Here is an 18,496-nt window from a genome sequence, read left to right on the forward strand (position 1 = left end):
AAATCACTGGAGGAAGTGGGCTTCTTTGGAGAGAAAATTGTGTATATACAAAATGAAGTCTATACTGAATTAATAAATTATTCAGATTATATATGTATAAGTATAATATGTTTTTATTGATTTTAGAGAGAGAGGAAGGGAGAGGAAGAGATAGAAACATCCATTGATTGGCTGCCTCCTGCACCCCTCCCACCCCCCACTAGGGATTGAGTCTGAAAGCCAGGCATGTGCCCTGGGCCTGGAATTGAACCAGTGACCTCTTGGTGCAGGGTTGACGCTCAACCAACTGAGCCACACCAGCCAGGAACAAATTATTCAGTTTAGGTGTTTGATTGCTGTTTAGAGAGACTCATTAAGGGCTACATTTGTGTATGTATGCTCCCCCCGCCCCCACACACCTTTGCTTGTATATTCTAGGGGAGCATATCTGGATAGTTCTTGATGGTCCAGTTGATGCCATCTGGATTGAAAATCTGAATTCTGTTTTGGATGATAACAAAACTCTAACCCTTGCCAATGGCGATCGGATTCCCATGGCTCCAAACTGCAAGATTATTTTTGAGCCTCATAACATTGACAATGCTTCTCCTGCTACCGTCTCAAGGAATGGAATGGTTTTCATGAGTTCTTCTATCCTGGATTGGAGTCCTATTCTGGAGGTATGATTGGAGTCTTTCCTTTGTGTAAAGACAAAGCGGATCCTTTAGTGTTGTTCAGGTAGAGTGCCTGCTGATTTTTCCGCAGACCCACAGGGTGTAATTGCACTTTAATGCTACCGTTTATGGGAGATCGTTGAATGCTCTGGGACATGCAAACCCTGATGGCCCCTTACAGGTTTCTTCAGTGCTCTTCTAGTCACGGGAGATCTGTGATTTCCAACCCTTGGGTTGGGGAGTAATTGCAAGGCCCAGGTGAATCAATAACCCCACTGAACAGTGACTGAATAAATAACATTAAATTTTTTCACTTTGGGGATTCATGACATTTTTAAAAGGTATTCATTCGCATAAAGTTTGGGAGCAGCCATCTTAGAATATTAACTTGAAGAGGACAATTTATTAAAATTGCATAGAAGGGATTTTATTAGACTCAGGATTATAATATTTTAAGTTTTACTTGGAAATAATATTTCAGATAATTTATCTTTAATGCATGATAAGGGATATTATTTTATTACTACCAATATATCCTAGAGTGTATTACTGATAATTAGATTATAATTAGATCCTATAGTGTAAGGCAGAATGCTTATTAGATAAGCCATCTGTAAAATTTTTTTTGACAATGTTAGTCAGATTATTTTCAGTTACATGTTTTGGATAGAAAACTTATGAATTCATAATTTGGATAAAGTAGATGTTTATTTTATATTGCCATTAAATTTTTGTGCTTCTGTTTGTGTATGGGTATATCCTGACTTATAATAATGCATTTTCAGAATTTACACATCTTTGAGTTTTGAAAGGGTTTATATCTGGTAAAGTATGAAGATGTGAAGGAGGAGATTATATAGCAAAATGATACTGACATTGGTTATGTCACTAAAAATTCTTCTAAAGGTTTCAGATTTCACAAATACATTATCCATTCATTAAGAAGAATACTGAGCAAGTGTTCTCAACCCTGGTTTTGCAAAAATAGTCACCAATGACAGTTTTTATAACACAGATGATTGGGTCGCCCCCTCCCCCCTGCCCCCAGGCTTGGTAACTACAGGTACAGCAAACTCCAAGTCAAAGTGTATTTATGCGAATTCCCCCCAATACTACCAATTCACAAAGGCTTTAAAAATACTTTTATGCTACTAGCTAATAAATATTGCTATTTATGAAATAAGCTTCTATTATATCTTGTCAATGTTGAGGCTGAATTGGGCATTTACATTAGTGGTAGACCTACGTAATATTTTTATATGCTTTTAACGAATGCAGTTTCTTCCTACAAATGAGTGGGAAGAAGCAAGACTCACAACAATCAGGGAGCAATGCAAGGCCGGGCTGAGGGGGTTATGAGAGGGCAGAGCAATGGCGAAGGTGTTCATGGGAATCTCAGCCCCAGGGAACCAAGCTGATTCCTGGCCCCGGGGTTGATGTTTTTGGTGCCATCGACTCAAAAGTGCTGTCTTGTTTTCATTTCATGAGTTGATGAGTAATTTGGAACCAACATTATATTGCTTCTGTTTGGAGTCTTTAAGAATGAGCTGATGTCTTCATGCCAAAGAAACTTTCTTCTCCTTAACAAAATACTGTTTTGTGTTAAGTGCTGTTTTTGTTATGAATCACATGTACTTTCCTAATATTGGGTTGCACAGATGACTAAATTCTCTAATTTCTTGAGAATTCTTTGATATTTTTCTACATTGGTTATTAATTAAACTATTGGTGAAAATCTTTGTTTTCCATTTTGCAAAATCTGGGTATGGATTTCCTTTGTTGATCTTGTATTCTGCTTTGTTTTAAAACATTATTTCCATATATTGCCCTCTTATTTTTTTTTCTAGCATATTTTAATCAAGAGCTGAATATTTTTTCTCCATATTGGCTTTAAGAACTGAGCATATGTGTAGTGAAGTAGGTGACTGTGTGGATGCTGGAGCCAGATTCCAGGTTTGAATTCTGGCCTTGCCACCAACCAGCTATGGGATCCTGGGCATGTTACTTGAATTCCCTGGGCTCCAGTTTCTTCATATGTAAAAGAAGGATAATAATAACTCCTACTTCATAGAATTGTTTTGAGCATTTAATGAGTTAATACATGAAGGAATTTATAGCAAGGCCTGGCCCATCATAAGTGTGGTATAATCATTAGATGTTGTTATTAATTGATATTTTAAAAGCTTTTGTTCCACCATGACCATTTTGCTGATGTGCTAATAAATCTAATTCATGTATTAATTTGTAAACGGACAGGGCTTTCTTAAAAAACGCTCACCTCAAGAAGCTGAAATCCTTCGGCAGCTGTACACCAAATCTTTTCCTGCCCTGTATCGCTTCAGTATTCAGAACTTAGAATACAAGATAGAGATGCTCGAGGCCTTTGTCATCATGCAGAGCATTAACATGCTGCAAGGTCTGATCCCTCCGAAGGTAAGTGGCTCGGTTTTCTGGAGAATTTCTCTCTCATTGGCGGAGTCATACTGTGCAGAGGGCAATATTTGAAATTGCTTTTGTTAGAGCTGTGGGAAGGGGAGATGTTTCAAACATGGACCTGCATATCCCCCTCCCCCCGCCACACCCGGTAAAGCAAGCCGTGGTTTTGTAATTTAGTTGCAGGTTTGCAAACCCCCTTGGTTGGTTTTCCTTTAGATCAGTTTTGCACTGGTTTCCCAGTCATACTCATCTTTCCCTTGTTCTTGTTTTGGGCGAAAACTGTTGACCCTTTTATATCTTGGCTATTTTCGTTACAACTTCAAAGCAAAGTTTGGGTTTGAGAGTTACGTAGTTGCATTTTGTCCTTCCGGCTCAGGAACAGGGTGTGGAGGCCACGCCGGGGCACCTGGAAAGGCTGTGCGTCTTCTCCCTGATGTGGAGCGTGGGGGCCCTGCTGGAGCTGGGGCATCGGCGCCGGCTGGAGCACTGGCTGCGGTCTCAGGAAGCGCTGGCCTTGGACCTGCCGCCTCTATCCGGGCCCGACGACACCATGTTTGACTATTATGTCACGTCCGATGGTGAGGATGCTCACTTCCATTTGTATGTAGCCCACAAGCACAGTTTTATACGTACGGTGAAACTCTTGCATGTAAAATTAACATGGACATTCTCATGTGTGAAGGAAGCTAATTGTTTCTTTTTCACATATCGTGTACTGAACTTTTAATGAATTAAAAACAAATTTAAACACCCCCCCCCCATCAGTTCCATATTAGTTATTTATGATACAATCAGTAATTTATATAAAAATTACAGTGTGAAGTATATTTTCACCAAATATGTGTGTACCTATACATCTATATCGATACCTAAACTTTAAGTATTTATATGTGCATATATATATATATATATATATATATATATATATATATATACAGTACATACATATCCTTTATAATAAAAGGCTTATATGCAAATTGACCAAACTGCAGAATGACCAGTTGCTATGACATGCACTGACCACCAGGGGACAGTTGCTCAATGCAGGAGCTGTCCCCTGGTGGTGAGTGTGCTCAGCCAGAAACCCTGAGCCGGGCTCATGGCTGGTGAGTGCAGGCTTAGGCACGCTGAGGGCTCCCGGACTACGAGAGGGTGCAGGCCAGGCTGAGGGACCCCCCCACCCCCACTTCCAGTGCACAAATTTCATGCACCAGGCCTCTAGTACAGATATGAAATGCATATATATATATATATATATATATATATATACACATATATACATATATATGTATATTTATATATGCAATATTTATATATGGCATCATAGGGGCTTATATTTTTTGTCTTACAATTAAGGAAGTGAGTAATGAAAAAGTTTGTGAGATTAAACATTAAAAAATGATTTTATGTACATACCACTGTCACAGTGTTCTGTATGTTTATACAGACTTTATGTTATTGAAAACCTACATATTTAAAAGAAAATTTCAGGATTCTTTGAAATATTTCTTAGTAGTATGAATTTGGAATAGTTCCTAGGGAAATTCTGACTCAGCTAACACATACTTGAATAGTACTTAGATCTCTCAGATTTTAATGATCTTTATTTTATGGGGAGTTTTTGGAAGATGTCTTTATGAAATGTCAAGGATGTCTGCTCATTACAGTCAGTTAAATTATTAATAGGAGTGATTATGGTGAGGTGAATGTTCTGTTTACCTCAGGTAAATGGATGCACTGGAACACCTGTACCGAGGAATATGAGTACCCACCTGACACCACCCCAGAGTATGGCTCCATCCTGGTGCCGAATGTGGACAATGTGAGGACTGACTTCCTAATTAAAACCATCGCTAAACAGGGCAAGGTATGGCTCTTTAACTTTAATTAAAAATCGCATATTTAAAAATGTCATTTGAGAACACGAATCTAAATGTTACCCAGATTAGTATGCTTCTTTTATTATTCTCCAGTAACAATATTAGCATTGAATAGCTCTCATTCATAATTATTTCTTATGAGAGAAGGTGAATTTTGACTTGTTTTTCAAAGAGAAATCCATGTCTTTGGATTATTGTATTACTTTGCTAGGGCTGACATAAGAGCTGGGTGGCTTAAACAAGATACTTTTTCCCCCCCACAGTTCTGGAGGCTTGAAGTTCAAGATGAATGTGTCAGGTTTAGCTTTCTTTCTGAAGCCTCTCTGCTTGGCTCACAGATGGCCTACTGTCCTCCCATGGCCTTTATCTGTGTGTGAGCTTCCCTGCTGTTTCTTTATGTATCCAAATGTCCTCCTCTTATAAGGATGCCAGTTAGACTGAAGTAGGGCTCACCTTAATGCCCCACTTTAACTTAATTATCCCTTTAAAGACCTTTTCTCCATATATAGTCACATTCTGAGGTACTAGGGGCTAGAGCTTCAAACTATGAATTCGGGGGCTTGGGGGGGGGCACTGCCAGTTCAGCCCATGACAATCATCTTATTGTATTTCTTGGATTTCTTTCTCAACCCCTATTGTAGGCTGTGCTGTTAATCGGTGAGCAAGGAACAGCTAAGACAGTCATAATGAAAGGATTTATGTCAAAATACAATCCTGAAAGTCACATGACCAAGAGTCTGAACTTTTCTTCTGCAACCACCCCACTCATGTTTCAGGTACTGGCTCTTGAGGTTTGCTTAGCAGCCCAGGCTTGTGATAAACCGGAGGCTCCGCTCTCTCTACCGTTCTGCTGTGCCCACCGAGCTGCTTCTCCACCCCCCCATGATAGATCCCTACATATGTCTTCCATTATCTCTCTTATCCAACTGCAGTAGTATTTCTCCCTAATTAGATTAAAACATATACACATCTTAAATGACGGAGAAACGAAAAACATAAGGTATCGAAGACCTTGATCCTGTTTAAAATGTCTATGTAGGAAAGCCTGCAAAATCGAAAGTGAACTGAAAGAAATATTTATTCCTCCACCGAAACCTACTTCCTCGCCTTATTGTTGTTATCAAACCCCAGTTTTCGAGTCCCTGTGCCGGCATGCATGGCCCAAAGAAATGCGCGAGCAGGAGTTCGCAGTGAAGAAAGGAAGTAGTTCATTACTGTAAGATTGCCCAGTCCAGAGTGGGGGCGAGCTTGTGCTCTTAAAGACCCGACTCCCTGATGACGTGTACATTACAGATTACATAGGGCCAAATCGCAAGATACGGTGGGTGGGTTAGGGATTCTGTGTTGTGTTAGAAACTGAGTGACCGGAGGTGAGGTAAGGGTGATACCTCATTTCTTCAGCTCTGGAGGGCAGCCCTGAGGTCTGCCCTGGCCTCCCTCTCTCTGGTTTCATGGAATAATAGCTAGGGGCCATTCCACCCTAGGACTCAGGAGCTGAAACATAACTTTGGCCAAGATGTTGTCTTAAGTCTAACAGAGATCCAGACCTTATGACCATTAGTCAGGTCCGGGCTTTGGTCTTCTGCCTCAGGGTTTAATAATTATTGGAGGAAAGTCTAGGCCCATGAGGTGGAGAGATTAAGAAAAAGATGATTTTCTAAAGCTATAGTCACAAATCAAATCAAATCATTAGGACACTCAAGTTTCACTGTCTGCTTTTCTGTGGGTGTTACCATTATTCTAGCCTTTAGACTGGATCCATTGGAGGCATCTTCGATGGATCTCTTTTGAATCAAGGGCAGCTAATGTATCTAAGGAAATACTTGTCACATCCTTCCTTTTTTCCTCATTCTCCCTGTCTGCCTCTACATAATCCACTACTTCTTGATTCCACACCAGGGTAGCAGCATGAAGGAATCCCCAGCTGGTCTTTGTTCAAGTCTAATTCTTTTACAGTCTACCTTTTATTCTCCTTCTAATCTCCGGTTCATATATTGTCACTTTTATCTATTGTTCCCTGGCTTAACATTTTGCAATAGCTCCCATTATCAATTGCAACAAGGAATAAAATCGTAGGCTTTTATGCTACCCTATCATATCATTGAAGAGTCACAGGAAACCCCCCCCCACCCCCTCCCCGAATTTGCATTGCTTTTGTCAATGAAGCTGCCAAGAATGACCTGGGTTTGCAGTGGCTGGTTGGTTGTTTTCTTCTGTTCCTAAGTCATCTAAGACCTTATTGAAATGGGAGGAAACCCAAAGTGTCATTTCATGCTTCAATTGTTCTTAAATCACCTCTCATATCTTCGTCCTTCCGGGACAAAGCTGAGGGTGCAGTCGCGGGAATCGAGGCAGCCACTGTGACTGTGGCTGCGAGGGAGGGATCCAGGCAGCCATGGCTGCGAAGGCCTACTCTTGCACAAATTTCGTGCATCGGGCCTCTAGTGCATTAATAAAAGGACACATTTTATACATTGAAAATGGAAGGGAAGTTTTTAGGAGAATCCAAATCCCAAGAAGTTTGCTTTTGATTAACTTTGTTGTTCTTTAGTTGTCAGAATGAAAATATCAAAGAGCAATGGAACATATTAAGAGCATAGCTAAATCATGGCATTTTCTCACTTAATGTAATTGGTGACTGCAGAATGCCAATAAACTAAGACCATTGATTAAGTTTCTAAATAAGACTGCCAGCTATGTAATGCTCCTCTTTTAGAGGTGGCATTTTCAATACTGGCTAGCCTTCAATCAAATGAATACAATTTCACAGTGTTGTGATGGTGTTACCGGAAAGGAGATCTGGCTGGCCCTTGGTGGGTCTGCCTAGGCTGGCCTGTGGTGTGTGGGTTCTTCACTTTGTTCAGGAACATTTTCACAACACGAGTCCAGGTGACTATGAGGGAACATTTATTAAAGCTGGGGACAGTAAAACAAGAAAGGGCTTAGCATAGAAGAAGCAACAGGCGAGCCTAGGCTGGGCTGCCCTCGCTCTCTGGGAATTGAACCTGTAACCTTGGCACATGTCTCTTTAACATGAGATATTTATTAATTTTCTGGAAAAAAGGCATGTATTATCTAGAAAGCAACCCCTTTGTTGATATGCAAATTCATAAACTATATAATAAACTTCTAACAGTGGTACCATATTGAAGTGTGATAATTAGAAGAATTATGAAGCAGGATTTTTCTGATTCACAACTACTTTAGACCAATTCCCTCCTGTCCTTCAGTGTGAAGGTGGTATCAACAATTCTTTCGTTTTCTGTTCAGAAACATCACAGGATCATGTACTCTGTTTAGTGCCTGTTTTGACTGCTGAGCATCCAAGCTTTTGATTAAGTTAGAGTCATTAGTTTTACGAAGCTTTTGATTAGCCAAACTGCTGTAGTTAACATTCTTACTGTAATTTTCAGCCTTTTATGCTAAACAAGGGCTGATGGAGCTGAGCATTTGTCTCAGTATCTCCCACTTATCTGGATTCAAACCAAGTTGAAATTCTAGATGAGAAAATAGTACTGTCCAATCATCCTGTGTTGCCATGGTAGCACACAGACTATTTTCAACAGAGTTTCCTTTGTGTTCACTATGCTATCGCTCTCATATCTTTCATCAGTAGAAGGACTGGCTATATTTCCCTCTTTGCCTGGGACAGTCCAGTTTACTTTCATTGTCTGAGATTAATAATTAATGGCATGCCCTGTCACAATCAAAAGTGTGTGCTTTGGGCAAAAATTATATGGTCACCCTATTCTTTGGTGGAGAGAATTCAGTTGGTCATTTAAAAGAGACTTCTCATTTATTCCACAAACAGATATTGTTTCAATGTATTTTTCTATTTTTTGAAAGTAATCCATACATATCTTTCAAAATTTAAGCAATACAGAAAGATAAGAAGAAAGTGCAAGTTTCTTAAAAGAATTTCTAAATTCTGAATTATCTGTTCTAAAAATAATCATAAAGTGTTTTGAATATAACCGTTTTATAAATGGTTTGCATATCAATAGGTTTTGTTTTTTAGAAAAATAAGAATCAAAGAGCTGGGAAGGAAATTCCATATTTCTTTTCTAGACTCAGAACTGTGTTTTCAAATGCAATTGTAGGCAGAAGACTAAGCTACACAACAAGGAGCCAAGGATTTGCTGTGGTGGAATTGGAGCTGGGCTCCTGAGACCCCTTCTAGCCTCATCCTTGCTTCCTGCAGGGGTCTCTGCATTAGCAAAAACATTCTTCTGACTCCTCAAAACACAATTGGAAGACTGTTTTGCAGAGGGAGATTATGTGAAAGTATTTTTTCGTGGTCAAGTCCCTTAAAAATGTCAGGTGTTACTGTTAATATTAATGCACTCAGGTGGAGGGAGATGAAAGTTCACACAGTCGGGGCAAAACCTGAGGGAGAAACCTGGTTCCCACGCCTTCCAGGGTACTTTCCCAGCTCACCCTGTGCTTCCTTCTAATGGCTTGTCTTTATCCACGTTGACATTCAAATAATTGATTCATTACTCAGTAGTGCATTTGTTTTATTTTTACCTTGTAATTATGTACTATTGTATTTTCATGTTGCTTGTGATATCATTTTACTATTTATATTGTACATTTTAACTCTGACTAGTGTAAGACTATTTTCATTTGGTTTCCATGAATTATAATAAAATGGGAAGATCTTACAGAGGCGGTAGATTTATTTTGTATCCAAAATGCATTTATTGGGATAGTTCCCCACTCACCTCCACTCAAGCTTTGACTTCTGCTTCCTTCTGAAGGAGCATTCTCTGGAAACCTTGCCTTTTCTCCTGTTGGCTGACAGAGGACCGTGGGGGCACCAACACATGCAACTACCATTTGTACAAGGCTAACGATGGTGGTGATTTCACGGCATCCTGGGCATTTAACATCCAGATAGTAGGAATTGGACTCTGTACCAGGCGCTTCTTCTTGTGTTTTGTCTTCTCTCTTCTGGAGAGGGATGAAGGAGATCCTTAGCCAAAGGCATGCTAATGTGGGGATGTCATTACCACCAGAAAGCTAGGCAGTAGATTTTTTAATAAAGAGAATAAACTCTCCATTGTGAGAGATATGACAACCACCACCTGTGCGGCTAGGGTTCAGGACCTGGAAAAGGGCCGTGCACAAATGGTGAGACTAGACAAGAAATATGAATTTGGAAATCATAGGGGGCCAGGCGGAGAACCCAACTCTACTGGAAGGGCTTCACTGGTGCCAAGGCCATGCTTGCTTTTTATTCAATTTTAGATACACATCTTGCCCTTAGTAGGGCAGGCAATTCTGGTAGCAGACTATCTTAAAGGCCAGTAAATATTAGTAAAGATTCACTTTGAGACTATTAGGTCAGGAAATTGCTTGAGCTACCATTGTCTCAACTAAATAATCGGTGCATAGCTTTAGTCCTTGCCAAAGCTCAAGGTCCATCAGCCTTCTGGGTTCCTTGTTTACACTTTCCTGATAGTGTGGAGAGTGGATAGCTTCCAGCACTCCATTTTTATATTTTCGCTAAATAGCAGATAAATGGAAGCCTAAAATTAAGTGTATTTCATATTTCAATTTAATTAGATGTAAAATGTATGGAAAATGATTCAAGTGCTGATCTATAGAGATACGTACAGTAATAATAAAATATCTCTTTTTTATAATGCATTAAGGCCACTAAGTGCTTTCATATATATTAGATCATTTGTGGATAATACTCATGCATATATACACAAATGTATATATGTATGATTTATGCACCGTTATATATAGTCCCACTTCTGAGCTGTGATTTAGACATACTAAGTGACTTACATCAATTGACAATGTTAATAAGTGGGAGAAGTAGCAGTTGAATCCTTTTTTTCTGACTTAAACCTAATGAGAGCTATTGAATAGGCCATGCAGGTTATGCAGGTTTATGCTATATCCCATTCACAGAGACAATCATGTGAATGGTAAATCCAAGAATTGGGCAGTGTACAACCTCCTCAGCTGTATGGGACCCTACCAGTACCCCTTCCAATGCAAGCCGTCTCCCTCTGTCAGATTGGAGGAGTAGGCATGTACACAACCAGGCGTAGCTGATGTGATAAGTGCTGCTCATGGTGTAATCTAAGTACTGTAGAGCTCAGAGGAGGAGGGGACGAGTTTCTTTAGGGGATAACAGAAATCAATGTAATGAAAGAATTGACCATGACCTGGGGGAATTTAATATTTCTGTTATATTAATTGTAGGAATTATAGAGGCTGAATAATCTATTAAGAAATTAATGCAGAAAGTTGAATTGTCCCAGCAGCCTTTAGGACTGCCAGCTTAGAACGGAGAAGGGCAGCTTTCCTCACCTCCATTCCTAAGTCTATCTGGATCCCTAACCATCTAGTTTTTATTTCTTAAAGCACCACTGTCATAATTGGGATAACCCTGGTTTTCCATCTGTGTGTGAGATAACAACACCGGGGTCCTTTGTTTGGTTCTATAAATTGCTTAAGATGATGTCATGCTGACTACCATTCCCAGATTTCACAGTAAAATTTTTTTGTTTATTCTCAGAGAACAGTATACACTTTCCATAATCGAGGCACTTGCTAGAGATTACAAAAATTTTTTACAGATATGTTTTTATTGATTTTAGAGAGAGAAGAAGGGAGAGGGATAGAGAGATAGAAACATTAATCAGCTGCTTCCTGCATACCCCCTACTGGAGATAGAGCCTGCGACCAGGGCATGTGTCCTGACTGGGAATCAAACCGACCACCTCTTAGTTCATGGCTCAATATTCAACCACTGAGCCACACCGGCCAGGCTCCAATTTTTTTAAATCAATAGCTGGGTTGAGAGAAGTAACATTTTTAAGGAAGAACATTCATCTACATCAGTATTTCAGAAGTTGTGTTTGGCTAATGCTTATCCCAAGAGATTTCTCTTGCTCAGAAATGGCTACTCTAGGAATATGTAAATAAGGTTCTCATAACGAACACTGTAAACCAGCCTGTGAGATGAGCATCAGTCTATGGTATGTTTTTATTGCTAAATGAATCTGAATGAATCATGACCTGGAAGGGCTGGAACAAAGAGACTGAAGAGTGTGTATAAATGAGACTGGAATGGTAAGCAGGGAGCATTATGGAGGTCCCTGTAAATCACTAATGGGGAACCACTGGAGTATTGATTAGGGTTACATTGCCGCTTAGGGAGTTCATTCTGCCTGTGGAGGTGGAGAACAAGATGGAAGAGATGTGGTTGCGCTCAGAGGGACTGGAGAGGGGGTGGCTGCAGTAATTCCTCAGGAGGGAGGTTGGCTGGACCAGGAGAATGAAAGTGGGAATGGAAACAGCACCGAGATGCATTCAAGTTGTGGTTAGAAAGCAGAACTGACAGGTTGAGTGGATATTGTTGGTGGAGACGGATGGAAGAGAGAGAAAAAAGTTAAAAATGACTCCAGGTTTCTTGCCCTTATGTATATATCAAATGTTGACTGATAAATACATTGGGCCAGACACCCTTCTAGGCACTGAGGATGCAATGATGAGAAAGATACGAGGTGCTGACCTCACATTCTGGTGGAGGAGACAGGCAGTAATTAAGTAAACTAATATACTTATTTTTATTAACCAAATGGTTTATATCACCAGAACAATGGGAGAGGTGGGAACAGAAGTCAAAGAGATCAGGGAGAATGTGGGTGGTAGGTTACTACAAAAATGATCAGTAATTCTCTAGGGATACAGGAAATTATAAGTCACACATGTGTATGACTTATAAAGAAGTTTCCATACCGACTGGAGGAGGCTAGGGAGGCAATTTAAGTGAGTGTGACATTAATCCCCATGAGAAAGACAAGTAGCTGACCTAGGGCATGTAGGTAGTTGGGGCCTAGTCCTGAAATGAGCACACAGGAGTGGGTGCAGACTTTGGGTGAAGAAGAGGTGTTTATGTTTAGATATGCTGATTTTGTTATGTGATGGGTCATCCAAGTGGGGAAGTCTAGTTAGAGATACCAGTCCAAGTCTGTGGTTTCCCCACACATTCCCAAATAGGTGTGTGGGGTGTAAAGCACACAATTACTATGTTTCAGGCCTTCAGGAGGTCCCAGCAAACTTCAGAATTCATTAGGTAACTACTTAATGGGCAGCAATTCTAAAAACAGAAAGAAGTCTCAACTCCAGGTTCACAAGCTATTTATTTGTTCTCCCTACGTTGTTTTTGTCAAATTAGCTCTTTTATGATATATATAGCTTACTAATAATTTCCTGCTATTTCAAAGAAATTAAGGTCATAATGAAGGGGAAGAAAGTGCAGGTATGTGGCTATGGCTTCATATGATCTCACTTAGTGTGCACCTATGGCTTTTAGCTCTTAGAATCCCCCCGCACCACCCCGCCCCCTTAAGACATAAAAATCTTTATGTGCCTATGTGTTCTCACAAATAGACCCGGGAATGCCTGGAAAGCTCTAGTGCCAGAGGGAGGTGTCGGGAGATTATTAATTGCCTTATGCATTTAAATTCATTGGAAAGCAGAGCTAAATTTAGCCTAGTTCATTACTTCAAACAGTTTGCTTCCATGTCAGGGAATATAAAATTCTTTCTGCCATTGCACTGTTGTCATGGGAGATTTGTTTTGCAATTGAATGACTTGTGATATATTTATATATCTTTCTATATAAAACCGGTGAAAAATATTCATATCTTTTGCTATTTATTATTTGTTAAAATGAGGATAGAAACTTAAAATTTAAAATTACCAAACTGTGACCATTTCCAAGGACAGATGCATAGAATTTTGCTTATATCATGGCCTTATTTTCTGGTTGTACCTTGGATATTAAAGTCATTTTTTTTACTGGTTTACTCATCATGAAATAAGAGAAAGCTTTTTTGGATAGGAGGAGAATGCATTTTATGTCAATATACCTCCACTTTCTCCTATATTTATGCATTATCTTTAATATGACTTAAAATCAAGGATCTGTACAGTGGTAGGACTAAAATGAGGTCTTTAAGACTGAGCTTCTAAAGCAGGCGTGGGATATACTCTGGTGTCTCTTTAGATCCCATAAATCTTTCATCCTTTACTAAAGCAGGGGTGGGGAGCATCCAGTTCTTGGGCCGTATAAGGCCCATGAAATCATTTGGTCTGGCCCTGACAAGGCATTAGGGCTGAGTTAATTAAATGTCTGACCGAATACAGCGGGCTGATTTTTAAGTTGATAATTTTGTATGACCCAAGAATGATGTTATAAATATCCAAATGACCCTTGCAGGAAAAAGATTCCCAACCCCTGGCTAGAGCATGGGAACGACAAAGCCCTTTCTGTTTTCTTTGAGGTGCTAGCTCTGGTTAATCAGTGCATACATTTTGAATGACTGATTAATTTACAAACTACATTGTACTACCATGGAAATGATAACATCATAGTCAACAATCTGGGGTCCTTCCCCCATGTCCCTCTTACCCCTTTCAACACTCCTTCCACCAGTTTTTTTTTTTTTAGTTGAAGTGTAATTGACACATAACATTACATTAGTAGTTTCATCAGTTTTAAGGTTCTTTTTCATATTGCTAGGGAAGTGTTTTTATAGAGCACAGCGTAGTCTCCTGTGCCACCTAAGCTCAGAAGGTGGAAATGAGAGAGGAGAGGTGGGTGAATGCTGTTCATTTTGTCTCAAGGGATGAGAAGTGATGCAGAGTGAATCTGCCCAAAGCTGTGAGTCTGGATGGCGTCAGGCCACAGGAGCCAGGTGTAGCCTCCTCATGGAGGGAGAGCCGTCTTTTACCTACAGCATGCTGAGCAGCTCAGAGCCCAGTCCTAAGAAGCTTCTTGGAATGTAGCCCTGTTTACCTTTGTTCCTCATTATAAAGGCTGGCCTCTTTAAAGAATGGGGTTGGGGGTTAGAGTGTCAGCAACATAGGCATAATGAGACAAAAGTAAATTTGTAGACATGGCCTGAAGAGTCCCATCACATTAAAAATTTACATGGATTAGAAATTTATTTACTCCTAAAATAAATCATGTTTTCAAAGGTTGTAAACATTATCAAGATAATTTAGGCACTTTGCACCCCGGTTCCAGATTTAAGGGGAGTTTGGGTTGTTTTTTCTGAGTAATTCCTGTCAACTCAAGTGTCCCTAAATTTTTAAAATAACTGACCACGTTTTAGGGGATATTTTCACAGGCGTTTCTGTTGGCTTTCTTGTTTAACAGAGGACAATAGAGAGTTATGTGGATAAACGCATGGGTACAACATATGGCCCTCCTGCAGGAAAGAAGATGACTATTTTTATCGATGATGTGAATATGCCAATTATCAATGAATGGGGAGACCAGGTATGTCGAGTCTTTTTGTGCACTTTCTTTAATTCAACATGGACTTATTCTTGATGAGTCAGTATTTTTCTGATTTTCCAACATATAATTCCTGAATTCCCATCAAGTCCATTGATTTGAAGCATTTAAGAAGTTAGGTTCCAGCAGATAAAGGAGTGACATTTTAATCCTGAAAGTTGTCTTTCCTAGGTTACTAACGAGATAGTACGGCAGCTGATGGAACAGAGTGGTTTTTATAACCTAGAGAAGCCTGGGGAGTTTACCAGCATTGTGGACATTCAGCTTTTGGCAGCCATGATCCATCCGGGGGGTGGACGCAATGATATACCCCAAAGACTCAAGAGGCAGTTCTCTATATTTAACTGCACGTTGCCCTCAGATGCTTCCATGGACAAGATCTTTGGTAAGATGAGTGTTGATGGGGCTTGGGGAGGGAAGAGCAATTTCTTGTGTTCCAATGAGAAATACATTGCTAGAGGTCAACACAGAAGGAGCACTGGGTGGCTCCTTAATCTGTTGCCCTTATCAATCTCAAGTAGTGTATTTTGTTTATATAAGGACTTATATAATGCGATCATTTCCTCATGGACACACAAATTTGAAATCTGGATTGATACAATATCAAGCCAAAAGTTTATTAGCTGGTACTTCAACCAACCCGTATAATGATTCTGGCCAAAGAAATAATTTGGCACAGAAATAATTTTGCACTGAGATTAATTATAGTCTCATCTTCCGAATAATTTATTGAGTAATAAATCATTGATTGATTACATATGTAGTATTTCAGGAATAATTTTATTGAAGAAACGCAAGCCCAATAGATAATCATAATTATTTAACTGAGTAATAAAAATGATTTATAACCAATTTTGGAATTATTCTTTGCAGAAAAAGAGTGTAAGTTATATCATTTGTCTTAAGTATTAATTTAGTATTTCTGAATCTGATACTGAGAAAAAACTCCTAAGGATTACCCTAATTAATTTCTGGCAGACCAAAATGTCAACTTAGCACCCTAGGCAGTGCCTGCCTTTAATTACAGCAGTGGGCAAAGGTTTGGAAACCAAATGACATGTGAATTATCTAGACTTGGGAAAAGTAAAATGGAGCAGAAAGTATGACTGTTACCATTTTTAATTATCTTTTTTGGGGTTTGGGGCCTGGAAAGTTTTATATATAAGGTAAATTAAAATATTTTGTAATGCATGAAAATGCAACAAAAGAATGGAGAAATCTTAGAGCAGCTATGAAATCTTCCTCTTTCTTATCTCTTTTATAAGGCATCTTTATATATTTATCAGTTACCCTTTAATAATATTGAATTAGTTCAGCTAGAGTTGCAGTAGTTTTTCTTAATCAACTTTCCAGTATTTGAGTGCTAACCTACTTGAACTTGTATCTACTTTTTAGGTGTTAAAGATAAGAGAACATACTATAAATTTCCTTAATTTGTAGTTGTATATTAAAATGTGTAATTATATTTGTGGAAACTCTGCATTATAATGTTTTTTATTTTAATTTAGTTTATTTGAACTGTCAGTCAAACTGTTATGCGTCTTTTCCCCTTTCAGGTGTCATTGGGACAGGCTACTACTGTATCCAAAGGGGTTTCTCAGAGGAAGTGAGAGATTCAGTGACAAAACTGGTTCCCCTGACACGCCGACTGTGGCAGATGACGAAGATGAAAATGCTCCCCACCCCTGCAAAATTCCATTACGTATTTAATCTTCGAGATCTTTCCAGGATCTGGCAGGGAATGCTGAACACCACCTCAGAGGTTATCAAGGAACCAGATGTAAGTAATACATAAGAAAGAAAGACAGACAACATTGTTATTCACCATACACCCTAGATTTTCTTAGTAATATAATCTGTAGTGGAATTATGACAATATTTTTAGATGTTTTAGAACGAATATTTTTTCTTTGCTGTTTTTAAATGAGCACAAATAAAGAAACAGTATGTCAGAAAATTTTGCTTAAAAATTCTAATTAATTTAAGTTTATGTTTAAGGAAATGGTATACATAGTTATTTTCTGTTAATAGAGTAAAAGGAACAATTGATTTTCTTTTCTCATCAGACGGTATTTTTTTTTTTAATACTAAATAATGGCGCCGAAACCGGTTTGGCTCAGTGGATAGAGCGTCAGCCTGCGGACTGAAGGGTCCCAGGTTCGATTCCGGTCAAGGGCATGTACCTGGGTTGCGGGCACATCCCCAGTGGGAGATGTGCAGGAGGCAGCTGATCGATGTTTCTCTCTCATCGATGTTTCTAGCTTTCTATCTCTCTCCCTTCCTCTCTGTAAAAAATCAATAAAATATATTTTAAAAAAATAAATAATGGAACAGATCACTGTTGATTTTATTGTATAAGAGTCTTCATATTTTAAACATGACATTTTAACTTAAAAAGTAATTATCTTTAGAAATAATCAAAATTAAGAGACCATTTGTTGTTATTCATTCACGATCTTTCCTTTCCATATCACTGAATACATTCAAAGAATTATGTATTGCTAACATTGAATGGAGGCAGAATAGAAGAAAGAAAGTTCATTTGACAGAAAAATGAGCATTTGTACATCCACTGGAATATAATGGTTCCTAGCATTATAGAATTTCCTTTGAATAAGGAACCAAAGCATGGCCTGTGTGCTCAGGCTAATGTGACCTTGGCCTCTCTTTCAGCCTTTTATGGAACCAAAGAGGTCGTTAAGCAAATGGGTTTTAGGGCACATAAAAATACAGAGAAAGTTGAGATATCACCTACACGGTCACTAGGCACAGTGTGTTGACTACTTAAAGGAACAATGTTACCCAGATGCTCACAAAGTAGGAATCTGCACTGGTTGACTCTAAGACAAGATATTTTGGTGAAAACTTACTCTCCTTGTTACAGAGAAGTGAGAGCCATTTTAACAACAATGAACATTTTAACTTGATTTTTTCTTCAAAGTTATTGACAAATTAATGGCATGATGGAATAGCGTTCTCCAGCATCACTTTTTTTTTTTATATTTTTATTGATTTTTTACAGAGAGAAAGGGAGAGAGATAGAGAGTTAGAAACATCGATGAGAGAGAAACATCGATCAGCTGCCTCCTGCACATCTCCCACTGGGGATGTGCCTGCAACCCAGGTACATGCCCTTGACCGGAATCGAACCTGGGACCTTTCAGTTCGCAGGCCGACGCTCTATCCACTGAGCC

General features: G+C 39.1%; 1 protein-coding gene across 2 annotated transcripts in view; it reads left to right on the plus strand.

The window, feature by feature from the left end:
• The window catches only part of DNAH5 (dynein axonemal heavy chain 5), a 232,376-nt gene that overhangs the window by 147,646 nt on the left and 66,234 nt on the right, over nt 1-18,496 (plus strand). For both annotated transcript variants that reach the window (XM_059694776.1, XM_059694777.1), the window contains 8 exons: nt 418-659; nt 2,910-3,086; nt 3,466-3,667; nt 4,814-4,956; nt 5,611-5,745; nt 15,162-15,284; nt 15,474-15,687; nt 16,859-17,082. In XM_059694776.1, coding sequence (XP_059550759.1) covers nt 418-659; nt 2,910-3,086; nt 3,466-3,667; nt 4,814-4,956; nt 5,611-5,745; nt 15,162-15,284; nt 15,474-15,687; nt 16,859-17,082 — 1,460 coding nt within the window. The remainder of the gene's footprint in view (nt 1-417; nt 660-2,909; nt 3,087-3,465; nt 3,668-4,813; nt 4,957-5,610; nt 5,746-15,161; nt 15,285-15,473; nt 15,688-16,858; nt 17,083-18,496) is intronic.

This window comes from Myotis daubentonii, chromosome 4, assembly GCF_963259705.1.
Source record: "Myotis daubentonii chromosome 4, mMyoDau2.1, whole genome shotgun sequence".
Classification (NCBI taxonomy): domain Eukaryota; kingdom Metazoa; phylum Chordata; class Mammalia; order Chiroptera; family Vespertilionidae; genus Myotis; species Myotis daubentonii.